We start from the raw sequence: 15629 nt of genomic DNA, 5'->3' as shown, positions 1-15629 counted from the left end.
TAGTATTTCAGAGACTGTCCTAATATCTGGCATTTTTCATTTCCTAATATAAAAATCTGCAGCTTGACATGTTAAAGAAAAAAGCAAGCAAAGAATGATCCTTTTTCTAGATGATGAAAAATGTCTTTAATAAAAGGAATCATCTCTGTGGACATAAAAAGTACCTCTCTTGGAGCTGAAATAACTTGATTAGGAATGAAAATGTGCCCAGATGAATAAGCAGATGAAGAATGCGGATCTACATGGCAACAAGTGATGCAGCAAGTTTTATGCTGTATGTTCGGTGCTCAAGAGCAAAGACTCCCGGGGCGGAACACTGTTTACATAATCCTTATAAATATCTCTTCTTTTTATACTCACCGCACTCTGCTGTCACTGTGCAGAGCTGAGTGAAGAGAGGAACTCCCACTCACCTCTGAAACGCAAGAAGCGCCTTTCTCTGAAGGACCTCCTGCATCCCTCGCAGAGAAGCTAAGGAAAGGGTTCAGTTAGTCAGCAACATGGAGATCAGGGAGTTGTCAACAAATGCGAAACATCACAAAAGCACACATTTTAAGAGCCAAAGATTCTGGGTGCCTACATGCCCAGTCTGCCCCAGCGCTTAGAGGATGGCAGACAAAGGCCAGGTCAGCCTGAGGTCCTTATGCTCGGGCACAATTGTGCAACCATGCCAAGGGCAGAATGGGCGGTGGCTGGTCAGTCTTGGTACCCCCAGGAAAAGGGGCCCATCTTCAAAAGACCAGCTGGGAGTTCCAGAGAGGAAAACATTCTCAAGGGCAGGCGTGCAATCCCCAGGTGAAGCACGACTCTGCCGAAATGGACTAGGAGAGATTCGAGCACCAGTGGGTGGATTAGACAGTCTTCAGAGAGCCTTCTGGCACCAAGAACCGAAGACACCAGCCTGAGGCCATGAAAGACCAGTTTAATTGACGTGGGCAATGACCAGGACCTCTGATATCTTGATGTGAACCCCAGAGACAGACCAGGCAAGCTCAACAGTGAGCCTGCAAAGCAGCTCAGTCCTTCCCCGGTATACAGCACATGAGAAACAGCACCTCAGAGCCTGGTAGAAACTAAAAAGATCCTTCTTACTGCAACAACAGAAAAAGTCCCAGAGGAGCCTGCTTGCGGTTGCCTCTGGAGATGGCCCTTATCTAACGAATCCAACAAGGCAGAGCCCATCCTGACATCGCTCTGAGGATGACTGAAGGCTGCCGGAACTGGATGTAGCTGAGACCCAGGGCCGACCTGGAACAGCAGTGCGGGAGCTAGAGGGGAGCAGAGGGATGAACCAGGGGAGCCACGGACACACGAGCCCCACAGGGACACGCGACTCACCCCAAGTTGCAGGGCTGGTCGGGGGCACAGGCCAGACTAGGAACTTACATGGGTAAATGCCAGGTACTACACTTCACTGAGCGTCTGCTGCAGTTAAAAGATGTTTGGGGTATCGCCAGTATATCAAGTGTACGTGAAAAATTAGCAAAAACCCGTTACTGAAAATCAATGGATATGCAAAATTTTCCAGGATCTTTGATATTTTAGAGCAGAGGAAAGAAAGATTTGGGGTATCGCGTGAAATAAACTCTAGCAATATTATGAACGAAGAAAAACGAAATGAGTTCTAGGGTAGTGTTTCCTCTTGAGGGGGCTGTGGTTGCTGGGGACACATGAAGGGCTCCCAGGTGGCTGGCAAAGTTCTGTCTCCTGAGCAGAGTGGTGACTGTAAGAATATTTTCCCTTATACTAATTTATTGAGTTAGATAATCATTTTTGAGATTTTTTTTTTGGTATCTGTGTTACATTTCACAGCAAAACGTTCAAGAAATAATAGAGTTCATAAAAACTATTTATCAATTGACCCTTTCTGCAAAAATTGAATTGAAAACCTCATTAAGTGCAGAAAACATAAACTTAAGATTTTTTTTAACCAAGAACACATCTATTGAAGCAGTAAATACGTCCAGAATGTACAGAGTCCCTGCACGTACTGTGCGCCCCTGACTGCACACGCTCATGCCGGTGAGCTGAGACGTGCAGATGGAGAGGGGCGGGCACTGAGAAACCAAGGTGAGCCTTCTGGGCGAGGTGAGCCCCAAGCACGCCCACATTCTTGTGCCTAAGACCAACATCCCTTCACACAGGGCGGCTCGGGCCAGGGCGGGGGCACAGCTGGGTGCAGGCCAGGGGGGTTGAGTTGCCTCTCATCTCACAGCTCTGGGCAGACCCCCCACATCTGCCAGCGGGGCTCCACCAGCACATGCTCCCATGAAGAGGGGCCTGGGCGCCCAGGCCCAGGGCCAGCGTCACCCCCTCCCAGTCTCTGCCCTGTCTGAGCAAAGAGGACGCCAGGGGCAGGGCCCCCCAGGACCGGGGGACCCACCCCGCGCCCTCCGAAGACATGGGGGTCTGGCAGTCCCGCCAGGCCCTGGGGGTGGGGCCCCCACTCACCGTCAGTGGCCTGCAGACTGTACGTCAGCCCCAGGGCCAGGTAGCCTTTGGCTTTGAACTCTGACATTTTCTCTCCCGCATCAACCACTGTTTTGGCAAACTTCTCGGCTTCTTCCAACTGAAAAACCAGATCAGTTAAAAACAACAACCTGCAGAATTTCTAATGCTAGTTCCCAAAAGCACCTGCTGCCAAAGACGATTTCTGACGAGTCACTGTTCAAAGAAGTCCCCAGCCTTCCAGGGCCACTCTGGAGACCCAGAGTTAAGAGAACTCTGGCGTTCTCTTAATTTGAGCCTCTCAACAGGCCTCAGGACCCCCACCTGGCCTTTTTCCTTTAGACCTCCCTGTATGGCTTTTCTGCCTCTTTCCCAAGGCCGCTCTTTTCCTCTCTGCTCTTCACCAGCTGGCTCTGTGACTAGGCTGTGCTAGGCACTCAGAAGTTACACATATCTGTATGTGTAATTGGTAAAGAACAAAGTTCTTGAAATGTTTTGTGTTTGAGATGATACAAAGAGTCCTTTAGGCTTGGATTTTCTTTCCTATAAGCTGTTAAAAATTTCAGAACTCCACCTATTTATTTTATCGAATTGGCCAAAATGTTCATTCAGGCTTTTGGACGCACATGCCAGAAACCCGAACGAACTTTTGGGCCAATCCAGTAGAATACACAACACATGGCTCTCATGCCAGCAGCTTCCAATGGGAAACAGTGCACCTGCATGACCCCACAGTAAGGCGGCCTTCTGCACACCTCATCAGAGACAAAAGCATTAAGATTTGCTCCTCTGGGGTAGGATAAGCATCGATATTACTGAAGCTGGGTGAAAGGACACGGCTGATAGTTGATTACACTCTACTTCTGTGGTATTTGAAAATTTTTTTTAAAATTTTTATTTAATAAATGGTATTTGGAAATTTTAATAATAATAATTTAAATAATAAAAATATTTAAAAAATACAGAAATGATTTGCTATTCTCATCTTGAAAAAAAAGAGGTTTATTTAAGGCGTCATGGAGATGAACAATGCCATCACTGGAAGCTGTGTGGCAGAGTCACAGCTGGAAGCCGGCATGTTCAAAGTGCAAAGGTTTGGTACCCGGCCCTGGCCCTCCTCAGAATCTGCCTGCTTGCCCCCTCGCTTGCCATGCCAAGCTGCTGAAACCTGCATGGGCCACACGACACCTTCACAGCTATGTTTCAGGTGAGAACCTGCTCTTTCAAAATGCCTTTTTTCTTCCACGTTTCCCGCCTCCCCTCACCTCCAGGTCCCCCTCCGCTGGGTGAGAATAAAACGGGAAAAAACAAGAAACAAGGACCATACGAAAAAACCTTAGAGAGAACCTCAAGTCTTTTGGGCAACTTCCTATCACTAACCTTAACATGAAGTTAAAGACATTAAGACTCCACTGTATGTGACAATCATCTATATGCCATCTCAGCAATAGTCTGAGTTTTCTAGCGTCTGCTCAAATGGTGTATTTTTGAGGAACTACACCGAATCAATGGATATGAGTTTGAGCAAACTCCGGGAGACAGTGAAGGAGAGGGAAACCTGGTGTGCTGCAGTTCCTGGGGTCACAAAGAGTCGGAAACGACTTAGGGACTGAACAACAATTGTTACAAATCAGGCTCTTCCCAAATTCTAACCTGAACAAGAACGTTTGAGAGGAAAGCCTCTGTGCAAGGAGACGGATGAAGGAGGCTGGGTTTACACAAGAGCTAAAGCAGAGGGTGACTCGGCTTTACAGAAGAGCTCAGGCTAAGAGGGAACCGCTAAGGGACCAGCCCTTTCCGGCCCTGTATGACTTGCGTACAGGATGTATCTGCATATGTGTTCCAGTTCCATCTCACCATTTCTACCTTTGAAGCACATTCCCATGAAAAAGAAACACTTGGAGTTTTACTGATTCCCTGAAGTCCCTGGGGTGGGAGCTAAGGCCTGAGAAGGCCAGGAGCCCAGGCCAGGAGCCCAGGGCGCGAGCATCCTTGCTTGTGTGCAGACGATGAATTCCTACTGCTTCCCCTCCGCCCAGATGAAGGAGAAGGGCTCACGGGCACTCACCCAGTGCAGGGAGCCCACGCACAGCTTAGCGGCCAGCAGCGGGATGGTGGCGTCGTCCGGCTTCAGGCGGATGCACTCCTTCAGCACCTTCACGGCACGCGCAGACTTGGCGAAAGGAGAGTGTCTCTGTGAGACAGCGTTTCTGACCAGAACCAAAAGCTGAAGTCTTCCCAGATGGGTTTCTGGTGAGGACACCCTCTAAATGAGGTTTTCCAACGTGGGCCCAACCGAGCAGGGGTCTGGGGATGGTGGTAACCAGAGCCTGGAACTTTTGGGGGACTGGGGAGTAAACTGTGGTCAAAGCAAGTGAAAATGCTTCCCTGGAGTTGCTGCCCTCGCTTTATTCCCTACTTGTGTAGTCATTGGAAAAGTAAGGAAAAGAAAAGACAGAGGAGGTTTATGGTATTATAAAAAATAAACTACCCAACTTAAAACGTGTGTGTGTATATGTGTTAGTCACTCAGTCATGTCTGACTCTTTGCGACCCCATGGACTATAGCCCGCCAGGCTCCTCTGTCCATGGGATTCTCCAGGCAAGAATACTGGAGTGAGTTGCCATTCCCTTCTCCAAGAGATCTTCCCGATCCAGGGATCAAACCCAGGTATCCTGCACTGAAGGCAGATTCTTTACCATCTAAGCCACCAAGGAAGCCCGATTTAAAGCGTAGCATACAAAATTTCTGTCTCCACTTGCCGCCCAAAAAATCTTGTGTCTCACACTTGACTATTTGCTGCTGCTACTGCTACTAAGTCACTTCAGTCGTGTCCGACTCTGTGTGACCCCATAGACGGAAGCCCACCAGGCTCCCCCGTCCCTGGGATTCTCCAGGCAAGAACACTGGAGTGGGTTGCCATTTCCTTCTCCAGTGTGTGAAAGTGAAGTTGCTCAGTCGTGTCCGACCCTTAGCGACCCCACGGACTGCAGCCTACCAGGCTCCTCCATCCATGGGATTTTCCAGGCAAGAGTACTGGAGTGGCGTGCCATTGCCTTCTCTGACTATTTGCTAAAGGGCTCAAATTAACAAGAAAAGCAGTGGCCACTGTCTTTACTGAGTGTGCTCGTGCAGGATTATTTCAAGCACCTTGTGAGTGTCATCTCACACCTGATGGCAGTTCTGTGAAGCTGGTGCCACGTGTCTATGGGGTGGACACTGAGGGAGCCGCCATGGGCACGTGGCCGAGAGCTCAGCACCAGGCCCTTCTCCACAGTCCTCACTTTCAACCACACATAGCCTTGTACCATGTAGTGCTAAAGATAATTAACAGATATGCTCCTCCAGGAACAGCTGACACTCTCAGACGAGTGAAAGGGGTCGGTGTGAAGAAAAGACCTTAGTTTAAGCCATATCTTAATATAGTTACAACGACTAGAAAAAAATGCAAGAATTTCAAAATTTTTCTTCTGAGTGATGTTGCCATGTTGGCCTCCAAATAATTAAACATGACCATTCATTTCTGAACGACCACAGGAGAGGAGCGCTCTCTGAAAGAGAGCTGGTGCAGACGTCTACTGGGCACAACCTCATCCCATGAAAGTCAAGTTACCCATGGACGCGGAGGACTGCACGTTGCAGGGGGAGACTCACTTTTCCAGCAGCCATGAGCGACAGAGCAAACTGGTACCACAGGTGGAACTCCTCGAAGGCAAACTTCATGGCTCTTTCTAAGCACTGGTTTGGAAAGAGGAAGGCAGACAGGCAGGTGAGAGCTGCTGGCGTCCCGGCCAGACAGGTGTGAGCGCCCGTCTGGCACATGGAGGCAGGTCCCGTCAGATCTGCCTCCTGGAGCGCGGAGCACACCCTCCCGCAGTGAGCCCCTCCACGGGCCCCGGGCCGCCACACACTGAGCCGGAGGCTGGGACAGTCTGCAGCTGGCTAACACAGCCTTTTCTGGTTCAGTCTCCACACATTTTATTTAGAGTCCATTTTATGCATCTAAGCATAGAGTTCTGAGAGTTTGGACAAATGTATATAACAACGTAACCACCAATACAGACTGAATGAGTGCAGTCCAATCTGCCACCCCCCCAAACTCTCCCGAGTTCTTTTGCAGAGAAACTGCCCTGGCTGTCTCCGTCCCCCTCCCCACCCCCCACCCACTTCAAGACTGGAACCTACATTTGTCCTTATGATTTTTCCTTTGCAGGAAATGTCAGAGAAATGAAACCATGCAGTACGTAGCTTTTTGAGTGTGGTTATTTCCATTTAGGATAACGCATACGACATCCATCTATTTGTACAACACAACCCTTGATCCCAAGGAGCTTTTCATGCAGTACAGGGAAAGAGGAAGGTACCGTAAACTACTCAAACGCAAGGTCCCGACCGACAAGGCTCCGGAGAGGAGGAACCAGAAAGCCCTGTGGGAAGGTGGTCTTGGGGAACAGGAATGGCATCCTGGAAGAATGTACTCGAGCTGGGCTTTGACGGATGAGAGGGGAAAACACAGAGCTGGGACTTGCAACTGGTACGTCAGGGCGTCCCGGTGGCTCCGTCAGTAAAGAATCCGCCTGCAGTGCGGGAGACCCGGGTTCGATCCCTGGCTCAGGAAGATGCCCTGGAGAAGGAAATGGCACCCCACTCCAGTATTCTTGCCTGGAGACTCCCATGGATGGAGGAGCCTGGCAGGCTATAGTCCACGGGGTTGCAAGAGTTGGACACGACTTGGTGACTAAACCACCGCCTCTCCGGGAAGAGGGCGGGCACACAGAACGCAGGAGCGCACATTCCAGCACAGGGGGCAGGCAGCCCGGTGCGACCCGCCGAGGGCTAGGGGCTGCGCCTCCTCTGACTGCCCCCTCCTGCCCCCCCAGCCTCCTCCCCCGCCTCTGTGCCCCCAAAGTTCACCCCTGTGTTAACGCCGTGTCCTCACCCACCCGGCTCGGCCCAGACCAGCCGCACTCTGAGAAAGTACCCAGGGCAGAGATCCTGTCTCCCTGCCTCCTCTGGGCCCAAACCAGGGGCAGAGCTGCAAATCCAAGCCACCCAGACCATGAGGAGCCTCTGGTTTCCGCACAGAGTGGCATGGCCACACCAGAACTTCAGGGAGAGCGCCGATGGGGAGGGGTGCACACAAGGGTGGGGAAGGCCAGCCCTAAGGTGGACGGGGGGCCGGGGCCTTCAGAGTCAAGCACAGAGCTGAGGAATGTGGCTTCAGTTTGCATCAGCAAGGAAGGACCACTCAAGGAAGGGGCAGGGGGCTGGTGAGATGGGGGAGTGAGGGGGCCCCAAAGTGTCTGGCCTGCACACCGAGGAGCAACATATGGCACAGAAGGCCTGTATGTGCAGGTGTGTGTGTGCCCGCAGGGGTGTGTGTGTGCAGGGGTGTGTGTGTGCAGGGGTGTGTGTGTGCAGGGGTGTGTGTGCAGCAGTGGGTGTGTGTGCAGGGGTGTGTGTGTGTGTGCAGGGGTGTGTGTGCAGCAGTGGGTGTGTGTGCAGGGGTGTGTGTGTGTGTGCAGGGGTTGTGTGTGTGCAGGGGTGTGTGTGTGCAGGGGTGTGTGTGCAGCAGTGGGTGTGTGTGCAGGGGTGTGTGTGTGTGTGTGCAGGGGTGTGTGTGTGTGCAGGCGTGTGTATGTACAGGGGTGTGTGTGCAGCGGTGTGTGTGTGTGCAGGGGTGTGTGTGCATGCAGGGGTGTGTGTGTGTGCAGGGGTATGTGTGTGTACAGGGGTGTGTGTGCAGCGGTGTGTGTGTGTGCAGGGGTGTGTGTGTGTGCAGGAGTGTGTATGTACAGGGGTGTGTGTGCAGCGGTGTGTGTGTGTGCCCGCAGGTGTGTGTGTGCCCGCAGGGGTGTGTGTGTGCAGGGGTGTGTGTGTGCAGGGGTGTGTGTGCAGCAGTGGGTGTGTGTGCAGGGGTGTGTGTGTGTGTGCAGGGGTGTGTGTGCAGCAGTGGGTGTGTATGCAGGGGTGTGTGTGTGTGTGCAGGGGTTGTGTGTGTGCAGGGGTGTGCATGTACAGGGGTGTGTGTGCAGCGGTGTGTGTGTGTGCAGGGGTGTGTGTGTGTGCAGGCGTGTGTATGTACAGGGGTGTGTGTGCAGCGTGTGTGTGTGCAGGGGTGTGTGTGTGTGCACGCGCAGGGGTGTGTGTGTGTGCAGGGGTGTGTGTGTGTGTGCAGGGGTGTGTGTGTGTGCAGGCGTGTGTATGTACAGGGGTGTGTGTGCAGCGGTGTGTGTGTGTGCAGGGGTGTGTGTGTGTGCAGGAGTGTGTATGTACAGGGGTGTGTGTGCAGTGGTGTGTGTGTGTGCAGGTATGCGTGTGTGTGTGTGTGTTCATTAGTGGGAAGGACACGCTAGAATTAAGGGAGAAGGTGGAGGCAAGCTGAGAGGAAGGAGTAGGCAGAGAAGAAACTGCAGATAAGCCAGAGGCCCAGGTCCCCAGAACAACGGACCCTGGGGCGAGGCCTTCCTGCAAGGAGGCAGGTTCTGCGGGATGCAGAGGAGCAGCCCTTAGACCCGGAGACACGGCTCAGCCACTGTTTTCTCTCTAAAGATGGAACGAGCTGGTTGCTGGGAGGAATGAAAAGGAACAGGGCTAGGAGCTTCCAGAATGAACAGAGCAGCGGCACCCTGAGGGAGCAGAGAGCGCCCTCAGAGGCTGTGCACACGGCGCCCATGGCAGCCTGTGGCCCTCCTCTCCAGTGAAGCCGCTCGCGGCTCTGGGGCGGGAGAAGGCAGGTGGTGCTCAGCAGGAACGCAGAGAGGGGGCGGCGTGCTCAGTGTCCGGCTCTCCGTGACCATGGACTGCAGCCCACCAGGCTCCTCTGTCCCCGGGACTCTATCAGGGAAGCCCCAGTGGCTCAGCGGTGAAGAATCCACTTACAATGCGGGAGGAAGATCCTGGGTCAGGAAGATCCCCGGAGAAGGGAGTGGCAACCCACCCCTGTGTTCGCGTCTGGGGAATCCCATGGACAGAGGAGCCTGGCGGGCAACGGTCCACGGGGTCGCAGAGTCGGCCAGGGCTGAGCGACTGACGCCGCGACACACGACGGCACGGACACGAGCTGTGAGACGGACTCTGCCCCTCGTGTGACCACACTGGAGACGCAATGAGCCCACAGCTCAGGGCTGGCCACGCGACCCCCTGCTGCACCAGGACGTCGGCAGGAGTTAGAGGGAGGAGCGCTCAGCTGGCTCACACTGCCCTCGGCCCGGGACACAGACTCCACACTGGAGGCGGGGCGGCCAGGAAGGAGAGCCGTGAGGACAGACGCGCCTCTCCAGGATGCCTGAGCAGAGGGACAGGCGGGCCGGGACGCCGTGGGGCGCAGCAGGCCTCCTGCCGTGCGGAAAAAATTAACCCGCACTCGGTTAAGGCACTATCAGCTTGTTGGTTACTTCTGGATTCACCTCTCGCTGATACAGACACCCAACGGCAGGGCCCCGGGAGCCCTCTTACCTGCATGGACATGGACGAGCGACAAGCAGGCACAACTCTGCCTCTGGGAAGCGCAGGAGGGGAAACGAGGGGAAAGCAGCTCGCGGAGAAGGTCGAGCAGGGAGGATGGGGTGCTGGGGGCAGACTCAGCCCAGGTGCGGGGTGGCACGGCGAGGGAAACGCGGGGAGGACAGGGGTTACGGAGAAACAGTGAAAAGTCAGCAAATCCGGAAACTGATTTAGGGAAGGGGGATGCAGAGGAGTCGGTGGGCGGAGGCGGAGGGGCACGGCGATCACAAAGAAGGTGTGCTCCAGCAGCCCTGCTCGACTCCTTCACTGCAGTACAACCAAGCTAAATGTATACACGGAAACAGGCAAATGTTTGCGTGCCTTTCTTCCTCCTTTGCTAAGAGGAATGATAAATATCAACTGTCTCCCTGATAAACAAAAGGAGCTCGTAGCTGAAACAGTCTGTTCTGAACCACAAAGCCAGATGCCATCAATAAGTGTGCATCCTTGTTTTCTTCTGCGACAAAGGCTAACGCACCCATTATCCTCGGTGAGAAACGCTCACGGAAGCTTAATTGGTACAGAGCTCCACTCCAGGTGCACCAGGGAAATACCAGCCCTCATAAAGACAGAGTCTCAGGGCCGCCAGGGAGCTCGGGCAGCACCTAGCTGAGGTCCTCCAAGGAGAGGACGTTTGTCACTTTGGCTGCCGATCAATCACCTCAAAACTGTTCCTTTTGCCTCCAGGCAGGGACTGGGGGAAGGACACCCTGGATGAAAGGGGCACAGACTCTCCCTTCCCGGCAGCCAGGCCTACGGATGAATGAAGAAGGGAAGAAATAGGAGTGTGTCATGTGACCCGAGTACGGCCAACCAGGTGCTCCCACCAGAGAGCTGCCTCCAGAGGTCAGGGCAGGGAGCGGGCTGCTGGAAACTGGTTTCTGTGGCTGGGCCTGGGGCCACAGTAGCAGCCGGGTTGGTGGAGGCCCTCCAGAGCTCACTCTATCCTCCCAAACTGGGGCAGGAGCCTCCTTCATCTCTGCTCACTCCTGATCCTCAGCCTTCTATGGATTCTCATCTCTGCTCACTCCTGATCCTCAGCCTTCTATGGACTCTGGTGCTGAATGGTTTCCACCGGTAGATGGCTTTTCTGCTTGAAAGAACCGGTTGGGCTCTGTTACCTACAGCCTTGTCACGGGCTCCACGATCACTGCAGACGGTGACTGCAGCCATGAAATTAAAAGACGCTTGCTCCTTGGAAGAAAAGCTGTGACCAACCTAGACAGCTTATTAAAAAGCAGAGACATCACTTGGCCAACAAAGGTCCGTGTACTCAAAGCTATGGTTTTTCCAGTAGTCATGTATGGATGTGAGAGTTGGACCATAAAGAAAGCTGAGAGCTGAAGAATTGATGCTTTGAACTGTGGTGCTGGAGAAGACTCTTGAGAGTCCCTTGGACAACAAGGAGATCAAACCAGTCAATCCTAAAGGAAACCAACCCTGAATATTCATTGGAAGGACTGATGTTTGAGCTGAAACTCCAATACTTTTGCAAAGAGTTGACTCACTGGAAAAGACCCTGATGTTGGGAAAGACTGAGGGCAGGAGGAGAAGGGGACAACAGAGGATGAGATGGTTGGATGGCATCACCGACTCGATGGACATGGGTTTGAGTAAACTCTGGGAGTTGGTGATGGACAGGGAGGCCTGGCTTCCTGCAGTCCATGGGGCTGAAAAGAGTTGGACATGACTGAGCGACTGAACTGAACTGGAGGCCACGAAGGTGTACCCAGGCTTCAACCTCAGATATGCAGATGACATCACCCTTATGGCAGAAAGTGAAGAGGAACTCAAAGGCCTATTGATGAAAGTGAAAGAGGAGAGTGAAAAGGTTGGCTTGAAGCTTAACATTCAGAAAACGAAGATCATGGCATCTGGTCCCATCACTTCTTGGGAAATAGATGGGGAAACGGTTGAAACAGTGTCAGACTTTATTTTTTTCGGCTCCAAAATCACTGCGGATGCTGATTGCAGCCAGGAAATTAAAAGACGCTTACTCCTTGGAAGGAAAGTTATGACCAGCCTAGATAGCGTATTAAAAAGCAGAGACATTACTTTGCCAACAAAGGTCCGTCTAGTCAAGGCTATGGTTTTTCCCGTGGTCATGTATGGATGTGAGAGTTGGACTGTGAAGAAAGCTGATCGCCGAAGAATTGATGCTTTTGAACTGTGATGCTGGAGAAGACTCTTGAGAGTCCCTTGGACTGCAAGGAGATCCAACCAGTCCATTCTAGAGGAGATCAATCCTGGGTGTTCATTGGAAGGACTTATGCTAAAGCTGAAACTCCAATACTTTGGCCACCTCATGCGACGAGTTGACTCACTGGAAAAGACTCTGATGCTGGGAGCGATTGGGGGTAGGAGGAGACGGGCACGACAGAGAATGAGGTGGCTGGATGGCATCACCGACTCGATGGATATGAGTTTGAGTGAACGCCGGGAGCTGGTGATGGACAGGGAGGCCTGGCGTGCTGTGGTTCATGGGGTCGCTAAGAGTCGGACACGACTGAGCAACTGAACTGAACTGAACTGAACCTCCCAGGCCCCAACAAGTGGTTGTACCACTTCTGCCTAAGAACCTTCCAGAATAGGAGCTTCACCTGAACAGCAGCCAGAAACAATCTGGGCATCACCACAGATTAAGTGTGTGAATCTGGGCAAGCCAATTAACCCCCCTTACCCAGATTCCTCATTATAAAATGGGAAATACAACGGTAAGTAATGTAGAAAATTATCAGGAAGATTAAATTAGTTAATACAGAATAAGCAACAGTACTTCAGATCCAGGCTAGTAGACTGGCTACTACCTTTTTGCTTTAATGAATATTCTTAAATGAAGAAAGAAAATGTAACATGATGCCTGTCACTTTACCCAAATTTACTATGTGAAAATTCAAACATAATACATTGTATCAGAAATAAGTACTTTATAAAATGTTTCCTCACTTAGGAAAGGATTGGACTGAGACCCTTGAAAATAATGTAGAACTTTACAGAACTAAACTTGAATGTATGTTTGTGCTGCGTGTGCCCTCAGTCGTGTCTGCTCGTTGCGACCCCATGGACTGCAGCCCGCCAGGCCTCTCTGTCCGTGGAATTCTCCAGACAAGAATACTGCAGTGGGTTGCCATTCCCTCCTCCAGGGGATCTTCCTGACCCAGGGATTGAACCTGCATCTCCTGCATTGCCAGGCGGATTCTTTACCACTGCTCCACCCGGGAAGCTAGAGTGTGAGTTTTATTATTTCCTTAATAAGTGATATGGGGTGTCCCTGGTGGCTCACAGGGTAAAGACTCTGCCTTCAATGTGGGAAACCTGGGTTTGATCCCTGGGTCAGGAAGATCCCCTGGAGAAGGGAATGGCTACACTCCAGTATCCTTGCCTGGAGAATTACATGGACAGAGGAGCCTGGTGGGCTACAGTCCACAGGGTTGCAAAGAGTCGGGCACGACTGAGTGACTATCAGTAAGCAGCACGGAGTGAATGTTTGTGTCCCCCCTAAAATTCATATGTTAAAACCTAACCCCATGTGATATGAGGGGGCCCTGGTCAGGAGGGTGGAGCCAGGGAGAGATCCCTTGCTCCTCCAGACACGGCAGGCAGTCTGCAACCCGGATGTGAGCCTTCACTAGACAGCAAATCTGCCAGTCACGACCTTGGACTTCCCAGACTCCAGAACTAAGAGAAATAAACACTTGTGTACAAGCCTGCAGTACTCTGTTACTCCGCAGCCCAGACGGCTGAGGCCACAAGCTCTTGGCTAACACTGCAGCCAGGCGCTGTTCTGATTGCTTTATGAGAACTGCCTCATCCTGGTCAGTGACCCGACTAGGCCCAACAGATGGTTGTTCAGTCGCTCAGTCGTGTCCAACCCCTTGCGACCCCATGGACTGCAGCACGCCAGGCCTCCCTGTCCTCCACCATTTCCTGGAGTTTGCTCGGACTCACGTCCATCGAGTTGGTGATGCCGTCCACACAGGTACTGTTCCACTCACAGAGGAGGCGGCGGAGCGGAGCTCCATACAGGACCGCGCCGGGCTCAGAGCACAGGGAGAGCGGAATCTACCCAGTGGTCTGCTGTGGAGCTGGGGCCACAGCTCCCCCTGCCTCTGAGACGTTCCTTACAGACAAGCTGCTCAAACGGCTGGGCCCCCTCTCGCCACATAAAGCAAAGTTTGGCTAAAGAAATGGCTCCTAAAAATGCCACATGTTCCCTGAACTATTTCTGAGATTCAGCAACGTGTATATATATATATATATATATTTTTTTTTTTACTGCTGATGGAGCCCTTGTTTCTGCGTCCTCTGAGGGCTGGGGCCTTTCCATCTTGCAGGATTTTCAAGAAACTACAGATCTCACGGTGTCCGCTAGCACCACAGGCCATCTCAAAGGCGCACGGTTTCACAGAGACGGGCCCTGGTTTCTCCGACATGCAACCCTTTCACAGGCCTCCCCAGCTCGGACCCCTTCCTCATTACTGTAACAACACACATTCCAGTATAAACTGTAGGGGTGTTATAAAGAGAGACAGGAAATGCAAGCCAACAATTACAAATGAACCTTTCGCCCTGATTCTGAAATATCCGAGCTCTGGCCTCACAGTGGATGGCTCTGTCCTGTGGGCTCTTGGCAGCCTTTCTGAGAGCTGGCTCGGAAAAAGTGCCCAGACAGCTCCAGCTGTTCCTGAGCTCCTGATGCCAAGCACCCCGCTAAGCTGCGGGACATGTCCTCTACGTGCCTGAAAATGCTGAGATTATATAAATCTCCAAGCGGCTCAGGTCAACAGGCGTGCGTGTGTGCTCAGTTACTTTGGTCGCGTCTGACTCTGTGCGACCCCATGGCAGGCAGCCCGCCAGGCTCCTCTGTCCATGGCATTCTCCAGGCAAGAATCCTGGAGTGGGTTGCCATGCCCTCCTCCAGGGGATCTTCCTGACCCAGGGACTGAACCAGCATCTCCTACATTGCAGGTGGAATTCTTCACCGCTGAGCCACCAGGGAAGCCCCTCAGGTCAGCATCACAAAGGAAGAGAACGCATCCAAGTGCACGGGGGACTCGGGGTGTCACTGCGGCTCTTGCCATCCACAGCCGCTGCTCCTTAGACCAGGGTTTGCTCACCTTGATCCTGTTTAACTGTACCTTTTAAGCATCCTAATCATAGCTGTATGTGATAGAGTAAAAATTTCCAGTTTCTTTCTTCTTAAAAATTTTTATTATTGAAAATTTTCAAACTAAGACAAAGATGGGGAAATAACAAAATAAATCCCCACCTACCTGTCACCTTATTTCAACTATCAACTCAATTCTCAATCTTTTTTTTTAATATTTATTTGGCTGCACTTGTCTTAGTTATGACATGTGGGAATCCTAGTTCCCTGACCAGGGATTGAACCTGGGCCGCTGTCTCGGGAGTGCAGGCTTAGCCACTAGACCACCAAGGAAGTCCCTCAATTCTCAATCTTGTTTCATGCATATCCCTAACACATTTCTCCCCAACATATTATTTTGATGCAGATCATAACATAACATAACATCTTGTCCATAAATTTTAAATTTCCAGTTTTAATAAAGTAGGGGGATTGGGAAGAGACTATGTGCTACAAAATAAAATAATTCACATTTCAATAATGGCTCCAGTTTAAAGGAAGTACGGATGAAAATGGATTTTTAAGAAGA

The 15629-nt window shown here is 51.9% G+C and overlaps 1 protein-coding gene across 8 annotated transcripts in view; it reads right to left on the bottom strand.

The window, feature by feature from the left end:
- TTC7B (tetratricopeptide repeat domain 7B) overlaps positions 1-15629 on the bottom strand; it is a 270335-nt gene that overhangs the window by 92234 nt on the left and 162472 nt on the right. For all 8 annotated transcript variants that reach the window (XM_088839368.1, XM_055436426.2, XM_088839370.1 and 5 more), the window contains exons 10-13: positions 6103-6186; positions 4517-4621; positions 2452-2569; positions 414-471 (exon numbers count right to left, since the gene is read on the bottom strand). In XM_088839368.1, coding sequence (XP_088695494.1) covers positions 414-471; positions 2452-2569; positions 4517-4621; positions 6103-6186 — 365 coding nt within the window. The remainder of the gene's footprint in view (positions 1-413; positions 472-2451; positions 2570-4516; positions 4622-6102; positions 6187-15629) is intronic.

The sequence above is a fragment of the Moschus berezovskii genome, chromosome 9 (assembly GCF_049115385.1).
Source record: "Moschus berezovskii isolate FMDL1 chromosome 9, NW_MosBer_1.0, whole genome shotgun sequence".
Taxonomy (NCBI): domain Eukaryota; kingdom Metazoa; phylum Chordata; class Mammalia; order Artiodactyla; family Moschidae; genus Moschus; species Moschus berezovskii.
Note: the sequence above shows the minus strand (reverse complement) of the source record. Positions and strands in the feature narration are given on the sequence as shown.